Consider the following 15,306-nt stretch of genomic DNA (forward strand, 5'->3'; position numbering starts at 1 on the left):
GAACAGTTACATTAACTTACAAAATGTAGAAGATATGTTTTTAACTTTTGTGGGGTTTTTTTCACTCTACCTACCTTCCCAAAATCAATTAACCAGAGCAGAATTTCACCCATGGGGAGGCTTCTTTCTTTTGTTTTTCTCCCTCTCGCTCACCTGTTCTCAGAGGGGCTTTGCCATTTCAGTCCTCTGGTTCCCCACGGACACCCCTTCGTCTGCGGCCATCATTCCTGGAACTGTTGATCGATACCTGACCCCCAGGCACACTGCCTTGAACATACACCCTTGGCTTCAGGCTTTAAGCAAATGCAAGGAAAAAGCCATTGCTGTCTGCATGCATGCTGGTTTGCAAGTAAGATGCTGTAAACAGGAAACGAGGGGGAGTCCGCTGCAGGGAGCTCCCAGAGCAGGTGCCCACGCTGGGTCCCGAAGAGTGTGGGGAGTCTGCCTGCACTGAGGGCTGTGTTTTCCTGTGAAACGTGCTTACCAATGCTTCTCCCTCAACAACTCTTCTATATTGGTAGTAAAAATTAGTAGAAAACAACAATGAAAAGAGCAACTTGACACAATCAGATAAAGCCAAGTTAACTTCTCTTGCTTGTAGATAAAGAATTCTGGGGTGTTCACAGAACCCTTTCCAAAGCTTGTACAAGAACTATAGGCTTATCTTCTGTTTTGTAAGTTTGATTTTTACTTCAAAACTTTTACTTTTTCCTTAAAAATGTTTTGATATCTTTCCCTGAAATTTCCCTTGTAGAAGTTTATCCTAAAAAAGTGATGAGAAGTGATAGAAAGATTTATATACAAACATGTTTATTATATTGTGTTTTTTTAAAAAGATAGATTACTTTTTGGAGTAGCTTTAGGTTCACAGCAAAGTTGAGGGAAAGATGTATAGAAACATAGAATTCCCATGCACACCCCTGCCTCCCCTGTTATCAGCGTCCCTGCGAGAGTGGGGCGTGTGTTACAAACAGGGAACCCGCCGGCACAACCTTGGCCCTGGAGTCCACGGTGTGCATCCGGGGCCACTCTGGGTGTCCCACGTTCTCTGGGTTGGGACAAACACATGACGACATGTGTCTGCCATTACTGATCTCAAAATCTCCTGTGCTCCATCCATGCATCTCCCCACACTGGGTTTTAATTTTAAGAATTTAGAAACAACTCAAATACACAATAGTAGAGACAGGTTCATCGACACACCCATCTTGTGGAATACACAATTATAAATAAGAATGCCCTTTGGACAAGTATTTCAAAAGTCAGACAAATTCTTATGGTTGATCACGGGAAAAACCAGATTTCTAAAACATTTTAGTTCCATTTTAAGAAAGACCAAAGCCTGCATGCCCACTGGCCAATTCCGGGTGAGAGGTTCCTGTGAATTTTATTTTTTTTTGTATTTTCCTGTACTCTATAACTGTTCTATAATACATATTGCTTTTATGAGCAGAATAAAGCCATACATTTTTAAATAGAAAACTAACAGTCTTTCTTTTCCTTGTAAAAATGTTGCTATCACTTTGGTTATGTTTTCTAGCCTCAGTGAGGCTTGGTTTTTAGTTCACAGATATAATGAGAGGTGTGGGGAAGAGAAGTTCCTGAGGCCACTGAGAAAGTTAGATGTGAGAAAGAGGAGAGGAGGCGTGAAACTGAGAAAACTCTGACATTGCTGGAGCTGGAGGGGCGGTAGGATTGCCTCTTCCCGGCTGGTCAGCAGGATGCTGCTCCTTATTCCCACGCTCCGGGCAGACATAATTAATCAATCAAAGCACCTCTCTGATACCTATCTACAAAACCGCAGCAGGTACAGGAAGTGACTTGCTTCTGCTCACACAGCAAGCAGGGCCTGTCCTCTTGATAACAGTGACACAGTGGCCAGTGCCCTCAGGGCTGAGCACCTTGGGAGGGATGGGGGAATTGGGAATGGCAAGTGTGATAGATAAAAGGTACGGAATGTCATTCCTGAATAGTGCTGAGTTTAGACACACTGGAAGATGCTGTGGAACCTGTGTCTGAGCGAATGGGCTGAGGGCGTGGTCACAGGCAGTCAGCATCGTCTCTGTGCTCCTGTGCTGTCTGCTCATGCGTCCACTCATGGGGCCACTCGTATACCCGCTCAGATGTTCACTTGGGGTCCATGCATTCCAATCCCTCTGAGCTCACTCAGCAAGAACTCTGCAGAAGCTGCTTTGCTGGGCCTGGGAGCACACGGCCAAGGCACTTCCAAGAGGTTTAAAGGAAAGATGTGATGGGTGGCTCGCCCCTGGGTGCTCAAATCACGGCAACTTGGTTGTTACAGTGTGGTAGTCTTTTGAAGTGAGAGCCATGATAGGGTCTAGAAGACTTGCTGAACCCGTGTTCTCACTGAGGGGTGCACTGCACCATTGTCAGGAGCTCCCCCCCAGGGAAGGCTCTGCCCTTTATGGTGTGGCTGGGCTGCCTGGCTGGTACGTCCTCATAGGTATGAGCCTCCACAGAAGGCTTTACATAGTCCATCCTTGTTCCTTTGTAGTTTACTCTCCACACAGCAACCACAGTGCTGCAGGAACCAGAAAAACAAAAAAGGAAACCAGAGTACCTCCCTCCCTCCTCTGCCCAAAACTCTGCCACAGCCTGGGTCTCTCAGGGTATAGCCAGGGGCAGATACAAGAGTCTGTCCCTGTGGTTGCAGGAGATAAACTTGCATTTTAAGGGAGCCAGAGAGAAGAGTGAATAACAGAAGGAACTCTGGAGCCAGGTGGCTGGGATTTAAATCCCAAATATCCACATCGGAGTCTGGAGAGGCTGGGCCGGGGCTTGCAGAGCAGAGCCGTGCAGGTGGTATCAGGGACAGGGCCACCTATGCAGAGGGGTGCCCCTCCCGCCTTCACCCTGCCACGCCAAGGTCCCAGGAGCTGCAGGCAGCACCTGGGCCCAGAACTTCAGGTGGTGGGGAGCTGGTGGTTTATTATCTCAGTGAATGAAGAGATCTTGTCCCCTTCACGGTGAAGGTAATACGTGCTTTAGGATAAAATTTTTGGGAGAAGCACCTGCCCAAGGAGCTGGAGAGAGGGTGCTGTGCTGAGGGCTGTGTCGAGTCCGAGAGGGGCTCTGCTAAGGGAGTGCAGGTCTCGAGTGGGGCTCCCTTCAGCCCCCAGAATGAAGAGTCCTTCTTGAGGCATACACCCTTGCTAGGTCAGCGTGCTCAGTTGAGCCAAATTTTTCTGAGTTTGCACATGGATTTATAGTTTTGTGCAATTATTTCCAAGTATGTAACAATCCTGTCCTTAGGTGTTGCAACCTTGACTTGACATTAAGCTTTGCTGATCGACTGCAGAAGTGCACATCTTTGGAGGCAAATCTTCTGGTGTATAAAAATGTCTGCATGCCTGCAATTCACGTGGTCATCTGAGCCAGCAGCTGCAATCAGATATGAAGCTGTTTCCCCCATCAGCACCATGTGCATACACACACGCAAGGGTGGTGTAGACAACTTTGGCACGAGAAGGAAGATCATGTTTTTCCTTCCTCCCCTATTTTGTTTTGGAGTCACAGGGACCAAGATGGCTAAGCTTCGCCCTCTGAGGTGGGCACTGATGGGGGAGAGAGCAGCAGTTGTGTGTCCTGGCTCCGGGACAGACAGGCCTTCCAGAGCCTGCGGGGCGCAGAGAGAAGAGCTCCACTAGGACAGGGAGTGCACTCATGTTTGCTAGGACCTCCCTCAAGCCCTGCCACCTACTAACGGCTTCCTCGTTTATCCTCCTCCCAGAAGGGTTTACGAGAAGAAAGAAGACCTCCCTGTGGTTTGTGGGGTCTCTGCTAGTGGTGTCTGTCCTCATCCTGACCATCGGCCTCGCTGCCACCACCAGGACGGAGAACGTGACCGTGGGGGGCTACTACCCAGGGATCATTGTGAGTGATGGGGTCCTGGGGTTGGAGGGGGATGCACAGGGTGCCTCAGATTTCTGTGTGGTGGCGACACACTTCATTCCAGCTCCACGGAGTTGGAGCGTTAGGGCGTGGGGACTTGTTTTGGCGGTTGTGGTTGGCAGAATAATGACCCCCAAAGCATCTGTATCCTACTCCCTGGGATCTGTGAATCTGGGCAGCCACACAGCAGTGGGGGCTCAAGGGTGTGGACAATGACCCTGCATCTTCTGAGTAGCCCAGTCTTAGCACTGAGTCCTTAAAAGTGGAGGAGGGCGCAGGAGAGCCCTCCTCAGTCGTGTGATGGGAAAAGATGTTGATGATGGACGAAGGGCCACCAGCCAAGGAATGACACAGCTCTAGAACATGGGGAAGACCTGGCCCCAAGTCTCCCCAGAGCCTCTAAGGGGAACCAGCCCCGTGACACCTGGATTTTAGCCCCGCGAGACCAAGGTGATCAAACCAGTCCTCAGAAAAATGTAGCTTTAGAAGACACCAGCCAAGGAACCCTGACTGGTGATTACATTAATAGTGTAATCACAGGGGAGCAACAGGAACATGACCGCTAATCAGATCTGGCACGAAGCAGTCACCTAAACTCAGAATTATCAGGAAGATTTTCTGACTGAATTCACATCCATTGTTATTGGCAATATTTTTTTATTGGCAATAAAATTTGCTCCAAGTGTCTGAATTGTGCACAGAAAGTGTCTGTGAAATTGCCCTTCATCAGCTATGACGTCCTTAAAATGCACCAGAGCCTTCAGCTGCTCTGTATCATAAAGTGCTAAACCAAGGTATTTTTTTAATGTATCTCATTAAATACATATTCTCACTAAAGGTATTATCAAGATTAATAATAATATTGATAAAGTTTTGGGCACTCTTAATATTTAAAAATTTTTATCCGTATCATTTAAATCATCTTTATATTATCATTTATTTTTATTTTTGCGTATGCTTTATAAACTGTCATTACGTGTATGTAAGTTGTGAGCAAACACATCCAAACAGTGTCTGCACAGAAAGAGCTTTTTCGGTGAAACCTCATGAAGCGGGTTCAAGTGGGAGACCCTGCGTTTCTGCCACGTGTCCTGGACGAGAAGGCGAGCCTGGAATTCGGGGGGCTGGTGGCTGTGACAATGCATCCTTTCAAATTATTTGCAAAGTTTCAAGATCAGTTTTGAGTAGTAGAGGGTTGTTTGTTTGCTTGCTTGCTAAGTTTCTCTTAGGCAGGATTTCTCACCTATAAGAGCAGCCTGGACGTTGTCAGAGCTTGCTCTGTAAAGGACCTGATTCCTGGGCATGTCCAGAGTGAAACAGGCTTCAGCCTGGACAGTTCTGAATGCAAACTAATGGAGAGGACGGGTGAAACTCACTGAAAGAAAATGTGGATGAAAGTCACTCCCATGGATGTCCTTGTCAACTCAGAGACTTGGAGCAGAGTGGAACTCGGAAAGAAGCTGGGGCTGGATGGCGGAAATACCTCAGCATTTTGGAAAGAGGATTTTTTTAATCCAAAAAAATGGAGCTTAGTGAAACTTAATAGATATATTTTAATACATTTATGTTGGAATGGAATGTTGGTATTTTTGAACTGTGGAGTTAGATGGTGGTGTTTTGAAGGCCCATGTGAAGAAGACATTCCTCTCTCCTTACTCCTTGAGAATTCTCAAGTTATTGGTGAAAACGACATCTGCTCATACATGTCCATCTCCATAGACATAATTACAGATAAAGATGTCTGTAGACATAAATAGGTCCAATTTTTAGCACATTCAATTTGACAGTGAGGCCTTAGAGACCCCACACCTGTGCTGGTCAGTGGGTTAGCTATCCCCAGCCTGGCCCCACAGGTCACTCGGAAGCCCCATGCGCAGGGCTCACCCACTGCATGCGTGTGGCTCTAACGCAGAGTCCCAGGGCAGCACCCCCATGTTGTTTGTGAGAGGCTTGTCACCAGCTGCTCCGAGCAGTGTCCTTTGTGGGCACTGCTGACACTCCAAGTCTTTTACGCTAAGAGGAAATTAAGAAATTCTTCCAGCAGGTGGGCATGGAGGATGAGGCACACCTTTGTCTCCTGGACACTCTCAGGTGCAGGGATCCTGGTCCCCAGCCCTTGGTCCTTCATTTTGAGATAAGAGTAGCCACGTGTGTGTCTCTCCAACATCCCAACATCCCTTCCCCCCTGGGGCCCAAGAGCTTGGGCTTTCTCGAGGAATAAGAGGACTGATTCTTAGGAGCCCCTAGGCACCCTCCCTTCTCCCTCTCTTCTTGTTCCCGAAGCTTACTTGTCCGCCTGCTCACCTGAGCCAAAAGCTCACTTCCAAGTGGTGTCAGCATGTCCATGGAGCCTGGTAACTCTTCTTCTGAACTACCATGGCTCTAGCTGCCTAATATCTTACCCAAGGAGTTCTTTCAGACTGTGGGACTTGAGACAGGTCCAGGAGAGACATCAGGTGGGCCTCTCACCTGGTGACCAGATGCAGAGATGAGCCGTGAGTGGTCTGGGCTACGGTGAAGAGGTTGTCCTCTGTAAGGGCAGAGGGGACACACAATGCTCTCTTTCCCTGAAACTGAGAGGTAAACTGACCCAAGACTTAAAATGCTGGAACCCAGAAGATAAGATAGATTCATGTGTTAGCATTTTCTGTTCTGATCACCTGCTTCCACTGGGCCTGAGAAGCCCACCTGAAGGTGCATGGACCCGTCTGCCACTTAGTGGCGGGAACTTTGAGAGGTGGGAGTGGCCAGCCTTGGCCCTTTGATACAGTGTTTTAAGGGCAGCAGTCTCCTCTGACACTACTTACTGTTAAAAGTCAACATCACGCCACCAGGCATGCTAACCAGGTGCTTTCTCCTTGTTTTTCCTTTGCTTTCAGCTGGGCTTCGGATCTTTCTTAGGAATTATTGGCATCAACCTAGTGGAGAATCGGAGGCAAATGGTAAGAAAGTCCATTGTTACTTTCAAATGACAATACTTCATCTTTTATTTTTTATGGCTGAGTAATATGGAATTGTTTTCATAACTCTCTTTTGGGGGTTATTTAATGCAAGTGTATAAAAATACAATTGGTTTTTCTATTTAGTCTTGTATCTTGCAACCTTGTTGAATTCATTTATTAGGCCCCTCTCTTTCTCTCTCTCTCTTTTTAGTGGATTCCTTAGGATTTTCCATCTATAACACTAGGTCACCTGCAAACAGAGATAGTTTTGCTTCCTGCTTCCTTTTTTCCAACCTGGATCCTGGAAGTCCATTTCTATGGCTTTAGTAAAAGAAATATAGGCCTTAGGGTGGAAGGATGAAAATACAGAGTTGATAACTGCTACCAAAGCAGCGTGGGACCCCCTGTACACCGGTCGGGCTGGGGCCACCCACATTCCTCGGAGCTGAGGCTTCCGACTGGCATTGTTGGCATCACCTACACAATGTCCCTTCTGCCTTTTCAGGGAAAGCATTCTTCCCAGGCTACCTTTGTGTGATAAACATATATTTCACCATCTAACGTTTAATGTAATGTTTATGAAGACCAAAACCTCTGTCCATCATTCACAGTGGTGTGATCTCGGGAAACTCACTTGACAGATTTGAACCTTAGTTTCTTCATTTTGAGGGTTACTGCCAGCATATGAGTTAATGCATCTGCACATATCTAGCACACACTGGCCCAAACCGGTGTTCAGAGAATAGGAGCCACCGTTGAATACTGTGTTTAAGCACATAGGTTAGTCAGAATGTTGAAGTTGTTTCAAAAGAAGACAATAGCAGGCTGAGGAAATGCCACCCGAAGAGAAGATGCTTGTATGTGTATTTCAAATGCTTCTAAACATAAAGAATGCCTTCTTTTTTTTATTTCTTTTTATTTTAATTCTTACTAAAGGAAATTTTAAACAGATCACAGAGCAGATAGACTAGTGTAATGAACCCCTCAGCACCCGTCCCTCATCTTCCTCACTGCTGACTCGGGGCCAGTCTTGCTTCATCCCCACCCGTCTCTTTCCTTCTCATATTATTTTGAAACCAATCCCAGACAGGGTATCATTTCATCTGTAATGGTATCATTACCTGGTACCATTTCACTCCGCTCAATCTAATCATTAGAAATGGCTTCACCATTATCTCTGCCCATTATCATGTTAGTCTCCAGTGATATCTAAAGACTGCTCCAAATTGAGTCAGCTTTTGATGTTTTTCCATTGATGAATGACATTACTTTCCGGTCACAGAAACAGACCTATGAATCATTGATTTCACAATAACAATAGCCCTCTCGTGGTCCTGAAGGCCAGAGATGGAGAAGTTAAAGGCCTAAAAACTTCGTTAGCTGCTGATTTCCCCCCACTATGTGTGTGTGTGTGTGTGCACACACAGAAGAATCTCCCCCAAATATAGTTTAAATGCCACTGATCTCGAAGAATCAATAAGGACTAACAAGTAACTTATAGCTTAAAAACACTTCCTGCGAAGGGTTAGAGCCTCAGTCTTTGTCTGTCCGGTCTAGAGATGCACTTTTTCCTCCTCCTCTGAGTGTTTCTGAGAGCGGTCTCCTGCTTGTCTTCCTCGCCACCCCTCTGCCCAGTGTCGTCAGCTTTTGACCTGTAGGGGACAGGCTGAAGGACAAGGGGTCCCAAGGCACACCTTTCCCTGAAGATGCTGCCACCTACACCTTCCAGAAGTTTGGTTCATTTTGGGAGAAGTGTGGGTGTTGGGGTGAGGGGGTGAATGGAGAAGCCACTGGAATTGCCCACTGTCCCTGCCATGTGGCCAACTGGGGTGTGTGACAGACACTAGCTCTGGTTGTAAGAAAACAGGTCAAGCAAGCTCCAGTAGGTAAGCACCTGAGTGTTGAGGCTTTCAAGAATGTGTACCTGCTACTTAGGAGGCTGGCTCAGGACTCTGGTTACATGTGGACTGTACCTTTGGGTGGCCCCTGCTTCTTACAGCTCCACCAGAGACCACCAGGAGAGGCACAGGTGGGCCTTTGCCCTGCCACTTGCTGGTGTGTGAGTTGAATGGGCTCTGTGACCTCTGAGAACTGGCCTCCATTCCACCCACACGGCCTTGGCATTTGGACCCTGGTCCTTCTGTTGCTTCTTGTTAGAAGCATCTGGCCACAGGGGCTGTGGGCCGGTCTTTCCAAGCGTGCAGGGCTGGCTGCGCAACTCAGAACGTGTTTCGCTGCACTAACCTGGAGCTTCCCACACGGCGGCTGAGAGTGTGCGCCAGGATGTGGCTCTCTGGCCAGCTTCTCGCTAGCAGCCCATCCTTCCAGTGGTCTCTCCCCTTTGCCCGCCAGCCCCCTTGAAGAGATGTTGTCCGGTTGTCCAACCCCAAAGCCGTGTTGAGGGGCAGGTGGGAGTGAGAGTCCTGGGAGCGAACATCTCGTGACCCACTGGCTCGGTCTGCCGCACACACAGGGGCAAGCTGATGTAGGGCCAGGGCGCTGGGTCTCCTGCAGCACGTGCAGCCACATGCTCACAGACGCGCTCCATCTGAAACAGACCCCGGGAGCTTTTATTTTCTCTGCTGCGCAAGCCCTGTCCATGAGAGGCCTGTTTGGAAAAATAATCAATTTTCTGGATGGATCCAAATATCTGCCTGTTTAGAAAGGGAATTCTGGGAATCTGCCGATGAAAAGCTGCAACCGGGTCTGTTTTTGCTGCCACTCCACCGAGAAAAACTTGCAGCTAGAGCCTCGTGTGTTAGAAGACGCAGGTGTGCGCATGGGCATTTGTCGAGGGAAAATGAAAGTACTGATTCCACCCCAAAGCTATTTTAAGCAGTCCCCCCAAAACTTTCAATAACCATCAATAACTTTCAATAACCATCAAGGAAGGCAGTTCTATCAACATGGTGGGTGCTCTAACCCCTTGCCTGGCGGGCGTGTCCCCACTGCCGGAGTTTGCTAAGGTTTGTGACCCAAAGGGCACCAGGCGCAGGCTGAATTGGCTGGGAACAGAGGAGCGCAAGCTTTGGGAAATGGAGAGGTACCTGCTCCTTCTGGGGTCCTCAGCCTGAGGCAGGGCCTCCCACCCCTGTGGTCTAGGCCACGCCCCCTCTGCACCCTTCCAGCCCCACATTCCCAGCAGCCCTTGTCCTTACCCTTATCAGAGGCGCAAGGGCAGGTGCTCAGCTCCTTTGGGACCTCGGGTCTCTTCACCAGTGACCTTCATCGCTCGTTTAGAGAACCCGGCTTGCTCCAGGGCTGTCGTTCTGGACTTTAGACTTCTGGGGCGGTGAACCCAGAGAAGACGGCTGGGCGCTCTTCGTGATTTAGCCGGAGACTCTTCAACCACCCACTATGCTTCCAGTGGTTCTCTTCTCCAGCATTTAGACACAACAGAAACATCCATCCATTTCCAGAAAATACGGAGGCTCGTGGGGGCACCAGCTGCCCCACCCAGGACTCTGGGGAGGAAGCCATAAGCAGATCCGGTATTTGCATAAGAAATTTGCAGAGTCCTGGTCAGTTCCCAGCTTGGCAGTTCTCAGCTAAGGCTTTGATATTAGCACGATGTGAGAGCAGGGTTTTAAAAAGCAAGTTTGTTTCCACATTGGAGCAAAAAGTGAAGCAGCATCATAAAGTCCTTAAGAAAGCTGGGTTTGGCCACTTGCTCCACCAGCTTCCAGGCCCTGGGAATACCTGGGAGCTGCTTTCTGCAGGCCGCTCTGTGTCAGGAGGTGAAGCCCCATCCCAAGGCCAAGATCACAGCCAGCTTTCAAGGTGGTAGAATGGAATACTCCCAGTACAAACCCACCGAGGAGCCAGAGGGAGGGAATAAGGGAATCCAGAGCCTGGAGAAGGAGAGCTTTGTGCCTGTGGCTGCAGCCCATGGTCGTGGGAGAGAGCTGCAGAAGTATCCCACTTACTGATTGTCAGGGCCCCAGAGGAACTGGGAGTGATGGATCGCCCAGCGTGAACAAGCTGGAAGAGTTGAAGGCAGCAGAACTGGTGACCAGAACCTCAGCAGCAAAGTAGTGCAGTGGGGGTGAGAGTTCTTCAATGACAATGGGAGCTTCCTGTACAGAATTTCAGCTGGAGCCTGGCTTGTGGAGATGCTGCACGAAACACAGCTGGGCGAGTGTAGTTCAGCTGTCTGGATTTCTGCATATGGATTACCCACCTTGGAATAACAGGAAGTGACGAGCCTAGAAATGAAGGAAAGAGCTGCTTGGATTTCAGTCTGACGAGTGACAGTGAACTTCACAGGGCAGATGTACATGGGGGCAGCATGAATGACTGGCCAGGTACAGTCCAGCTTCCTGGAGCGTGGCTCCTGGTCTGACCCCTGTGGATGTTCCGTACTCACTCTTCTTGCTTAGGCTCCCCCTCTGTGTTAAAACTAGCCTGTGTTCGGGGTTTCTGTTGTACTTGCAAAAGATTTAGGAGGAACTGAAAAGTTTGCCTTCTGACTTTGTTTACTTCTTGATTAATGAACGCTAACAGTTCTGGAACTGTTTAGTCAATTGGTTGTTTTGGTTATGTGCAAAATAAAGTGAAATGCAGTGGTCAAAAAAATAGCCATCAATATTGCTTAACGATTCTTGTCACCTCTCAAGCATTTCTTGCGCACAGATTGTGGTCGTCCATCCATTTCTTTCTTCAGCCAATATCTCCCAAGCACACTCCACGAGCAAGGTGTCATGTTGGGCCCTGGTGGGGAGGTTCCGACCTCACAGAGCTCAGACTTGTGCACAGGGCACCAGAGGGCACCAGAGGGCACCATGGAAGGGGGGTGAGGGAGGGCAGAGAAGAGGCAAGTGAGGCTGAAGAGGGCCAAGAAGGATCCAGTCCAAGGCTGGGAGAAGGTTTAGCTCCTGGAGGATAAAGGCTGAAATAGACCAGGAGAACCAATGGCGCCATGGCCCTGTCAGAAGGTCAATGTGGAGTTAACTCCGTGTCTGAATGCATCTCTCAAACCCTTTCATTGGGTGGGCGATGTGCCATGGGTGCCCTTCCTCAAAACACGGTGGAGAGGGTCCCTCCCCAATCCCATGAGGGTTTCACTGGATAACCCATGACCCTGCTGGTGTCTTTCCCTACGTATCATCTCCTCCTCTTTGACCTTGATTCTCATTATTACTTCAGATGTCAACTGAAATCCTTCTTGGCTCCATTTCCTGTCTCCCTTCACCTGTTTCTCTCTGTGATGATAAGCAAGGTCCTGCTGCAGGCAACTGGTCATCACAGAGATGCCATTTCTGTGTCCTATAAGAATACTTAGTAGATTTGATAAGAACAGATTCTCATGACAAATTATCCTCAGGAGCATATAGAAGTGTTTGTTTGGTCTTCTCTCGGGTAATGAAAATCCTCTATCTTAACAGAACAAGACAGGTTCTATTTCTGACATGTGTGGTCTGCTCTGAGGATAGGGAGGGTAGGGGAGACAAGAAAAGAGCCACTTCCAGCTCCCTTTCACCTTAAGTAGAGCAGAGCCTTTGCTTTATTCCTGTCAAGATTTCCACCTAGAGATGCAGGCCAGCATCGCCACCTACTGGGAGGGCATGGAGAGGTCAGGGTGCATTGCAGGCTGTCCTCTCCTCTGGGTGCCGAGGTAAGGGAAAAATACTTAATGAGTGCTACTCCTTGCCAAGTTCCTGCCAGTTGATCTCTCTCCCTCTCTGTCTCTGTGCGTTTCTCATCTCTATCTATCTCTGCCTCTCTGGAATGCTCTATCCCCCACCCCGCCTTCTTCTGTTTTAGTGAACTCCAGTTCCTCCTTCAGATCTCAGCAAAATGTCATGCCCTAAGGAAAGCTCCCCCAGCCTCCTGGATTCCTACCTTTAGAACAAGTAGCCTTCCTAGCACTCACCTGTTTATAGTGATGTGTTCCCTGAGGTGTGGATCCAGTTTTCTCACCACCCAATGGGCACCCACACACCTTTGTTTAATGAATGAATAAGTCTTTGGAAGGCATGAAATTTAGGTGGAAGTGGCTGCAGTGCGTTTTGGCTGCAACTAACATAAACCTCTGCCTTGACTGGCAGGGACTAAGAGGATTTGTATCCCTTCAAGAGGTCCAGAGTGGGTGGTTTCGTGGTCGGCTGACTCAGTGGCTCAGTGTGTCCTGAGGCCCCACTGCCTCTCTTTCTGTTCTGTCCTCCTTCTGGTTGTCACCCTCCAGAGGTAGCAGCATCCAGATAGGGAAACAGATGATGCCTTCCTTTGATTCTTTCTTAGAAAGAAGACCACCTTCCCAGAGTCCATAACAGACTTTCCCTCTTATCTCATTGGCCAGGTCTGTGCTCATTTCGAAACCCACCCCTGTCATGGGACTATCTCACCAATAAAAGGCTCACTTAGGAGCTGGGTGGGTTCATCTCCACAGAGGGATAGGATAACGAGGAAGTGAGGGACCTGAACAAAATCAACCACAGTTCACAGGAAAGAAAGGAGGGGGTGGATGCTGGATGGAAAGCCAGCAAGATTTCCTGCAGAGATCTCTCTTTGAATTGAGAAGTCCAATTTCAGGCAATGAATTATATCACCTGTGTGTCTGAAAAATTATCAAGAGCTTACAGGGTACCACAAGGGACACAGTCTCTGACCTAAAGTTTTAAATTCTGATGCAATTCATTTTCTCTATTTTCCTCTTATTACTCATGCTTTTGTTGTAAAATCTGAGGATGCATCGCTAAACCGAGGTCATGAAGATTTACCCTTGTTTTCTTTGAGTTGTTTTAGTGCATTGATCACTTTTTAGTTAATTTTTGTATATGGTAGAAGGTGAGGGTTCAGTTTCATTCTCTTGTATGTGGGTATCCACTTGCTCCAGCACCATTTGCTCAGGAGACTGTTCCTTCACCCCATTCAACGGTCTTGGCTCTCTCGTTGAAAGCTAGCTGGACACAGTGTTTATATCTGGACCCTCAGTCTCAATGACAAGTAGACATCGATCTGTATGTTTAGCCTTCTGCCAACACCACACCGTGTTGATTATTGTAGATTTCTAGTAATTTTTTGTAATTGGAAAGTGAATCCTCTGACGATGTTTTTCTTCTCAAGGACTGTTTTGTCTGTTCAGGGCCCCTTGCACTACGTATGGCTTTTCTGTTTCTGCAAAAAGGCCATTGCCATTCTGCTAGGGGGTGCCCTGGAGCTCCAGATCGCCCTGGGGAATATTTCCATCTTAACAATGTTAAGTCGCCCAATCCATGAACATGGGAGTTTTTCTGTATAATTAGGTCTTTTACAATTTCTCTCAGCAATGTTTTGTAGCTTTCAGTACAAGTCTTTCATCTCCTCAGTTAAATTTGTTTCTAAGTATTTGAGTTTTTTAGATATTATAAATGGAAATTTTTTCCTTAATTTCCTTTTCAAGATGTTCACTGATGGTGTATAGAAAAACCACTCATTTTTGTGTATTGATCTTGTATCTTGTAACTTTGCTGAATTCATTTATTATCTGTAGTAGTTTTTGTGGATTATTTGTTATTTTTGGTGTTTTATATATATGGAGTCATGTACGTAAAGATAATTTTACTTCATCCTTTCCAGTGTGAGTGCCTTATTTTTTCCCCACCTAATTGCTCTGGCAAGGACTGCCAGGACAATGTTGAAGAGCAGGCATCCTTGTCTTTTCCCTGTGTCGGGGGGAAAGCTTACAGTCTTTCACCATAGAGTATGATGATAGCTGGAGGTTTTGGTAAATGCCCTTTATCATGTTAAGGAAATTCTCTTCTGTTTCTAGTTTGCTGAGTGTTTATATGGGAGAGGATTTGGATTTTGTTACATACTTTTTCTTCACTAATTAAGATGACAATTGAAGTTGTTTCTTCTTCATTCTAATAATGTAGCATATTACATTAATCGAGTTTCTTGTGTTGAACTACTCCTGCACTCCTGGACACGGGGTATGATCCTTTGAATGTGGTGTGAAATTCGGTTTGCTAGTATTTTATTCAGGATTTTCACTTTCGTGTTCATAAGGGATCCAGTCTGCTGTCAGCCCTTTCTCTCCATAGCTTTGTCTGACTTAGGTGTCGGGGTAGTGCTGCCCTCATCCAATGTCAGGAGGTGTTCCTTCATCTTTATGTTTTGGAAGAGTTGGAGTAGGGTTGATGTAATTCTTCAAATGTTTGGTAGAATTTACCAGTGAAGCCCTCTGGTCCTAGGTTTTTCTTTGTCGGGAAGTTTTTGGTTATTGATTCAATCTCTTTACTTAGAGGTTTGTTGAAATTTTCTATCATTTCTAAAGTGAATTTTGGTCATTTGTGTGCTTTCTAGTAATTTATCCATCTCATGTAGATCATCAAATTTGTTGGTGTATAACAGTTCATAGTATTTTCTTATAATCCTTTTAATTTCTATGAAGTTGGTAGTAACATTCCCCCTTTCATTTCTGATTTCAGTCATTTGCTTTTTGTTTCATTTGCTTAGTCACTCCAGCCAA

General features: G+C 47.1%; 1 protein-coding gene across 1 annotated transcript in view; it reads left to right on the forward strand.

Moving 5' to 3' along the window:
- The window catches only part of TMEM255B (transmembrane protein 255B), a 43,406-nt gene that overhangs the window by 3,619 nt on the left and 24,481 nt on the right, over nucleotides 1–15,306 (forward strand). The window contains exons 2-3 of the mRNA XM_028526813.2: nucleotides 3,752–3,894; nucleotides 6,792–6,854. Of these exons, the coding sequence (XP_028382614.1) occupies nucleotides 3,752–3,894; nucleotides 6,792–6,854 (206 nt within the window). The remainder of the gene's footprint in view (nucleotides 1–3,751; nucleotides 3,895–6,791; nucleotides 6,855–15,306) is intronic.

The sequence above is a fragment of the Phyllostomus discolor genome, chromosome 11, assembly GCF_004126475.2.
Source record: "Phyllostomus discolor isolate MPI-MPIP mPhyDis1 chromosome 11, mPhyDis1.pri.v3, whole genome shotgun sequence".
Lineage (NCBI taxonomy): Eukaryota > Metazoa > Chordata > Mammalia > Chiroptera > Phyllostomidae > Phyllostomus > Phyllostomus discolor.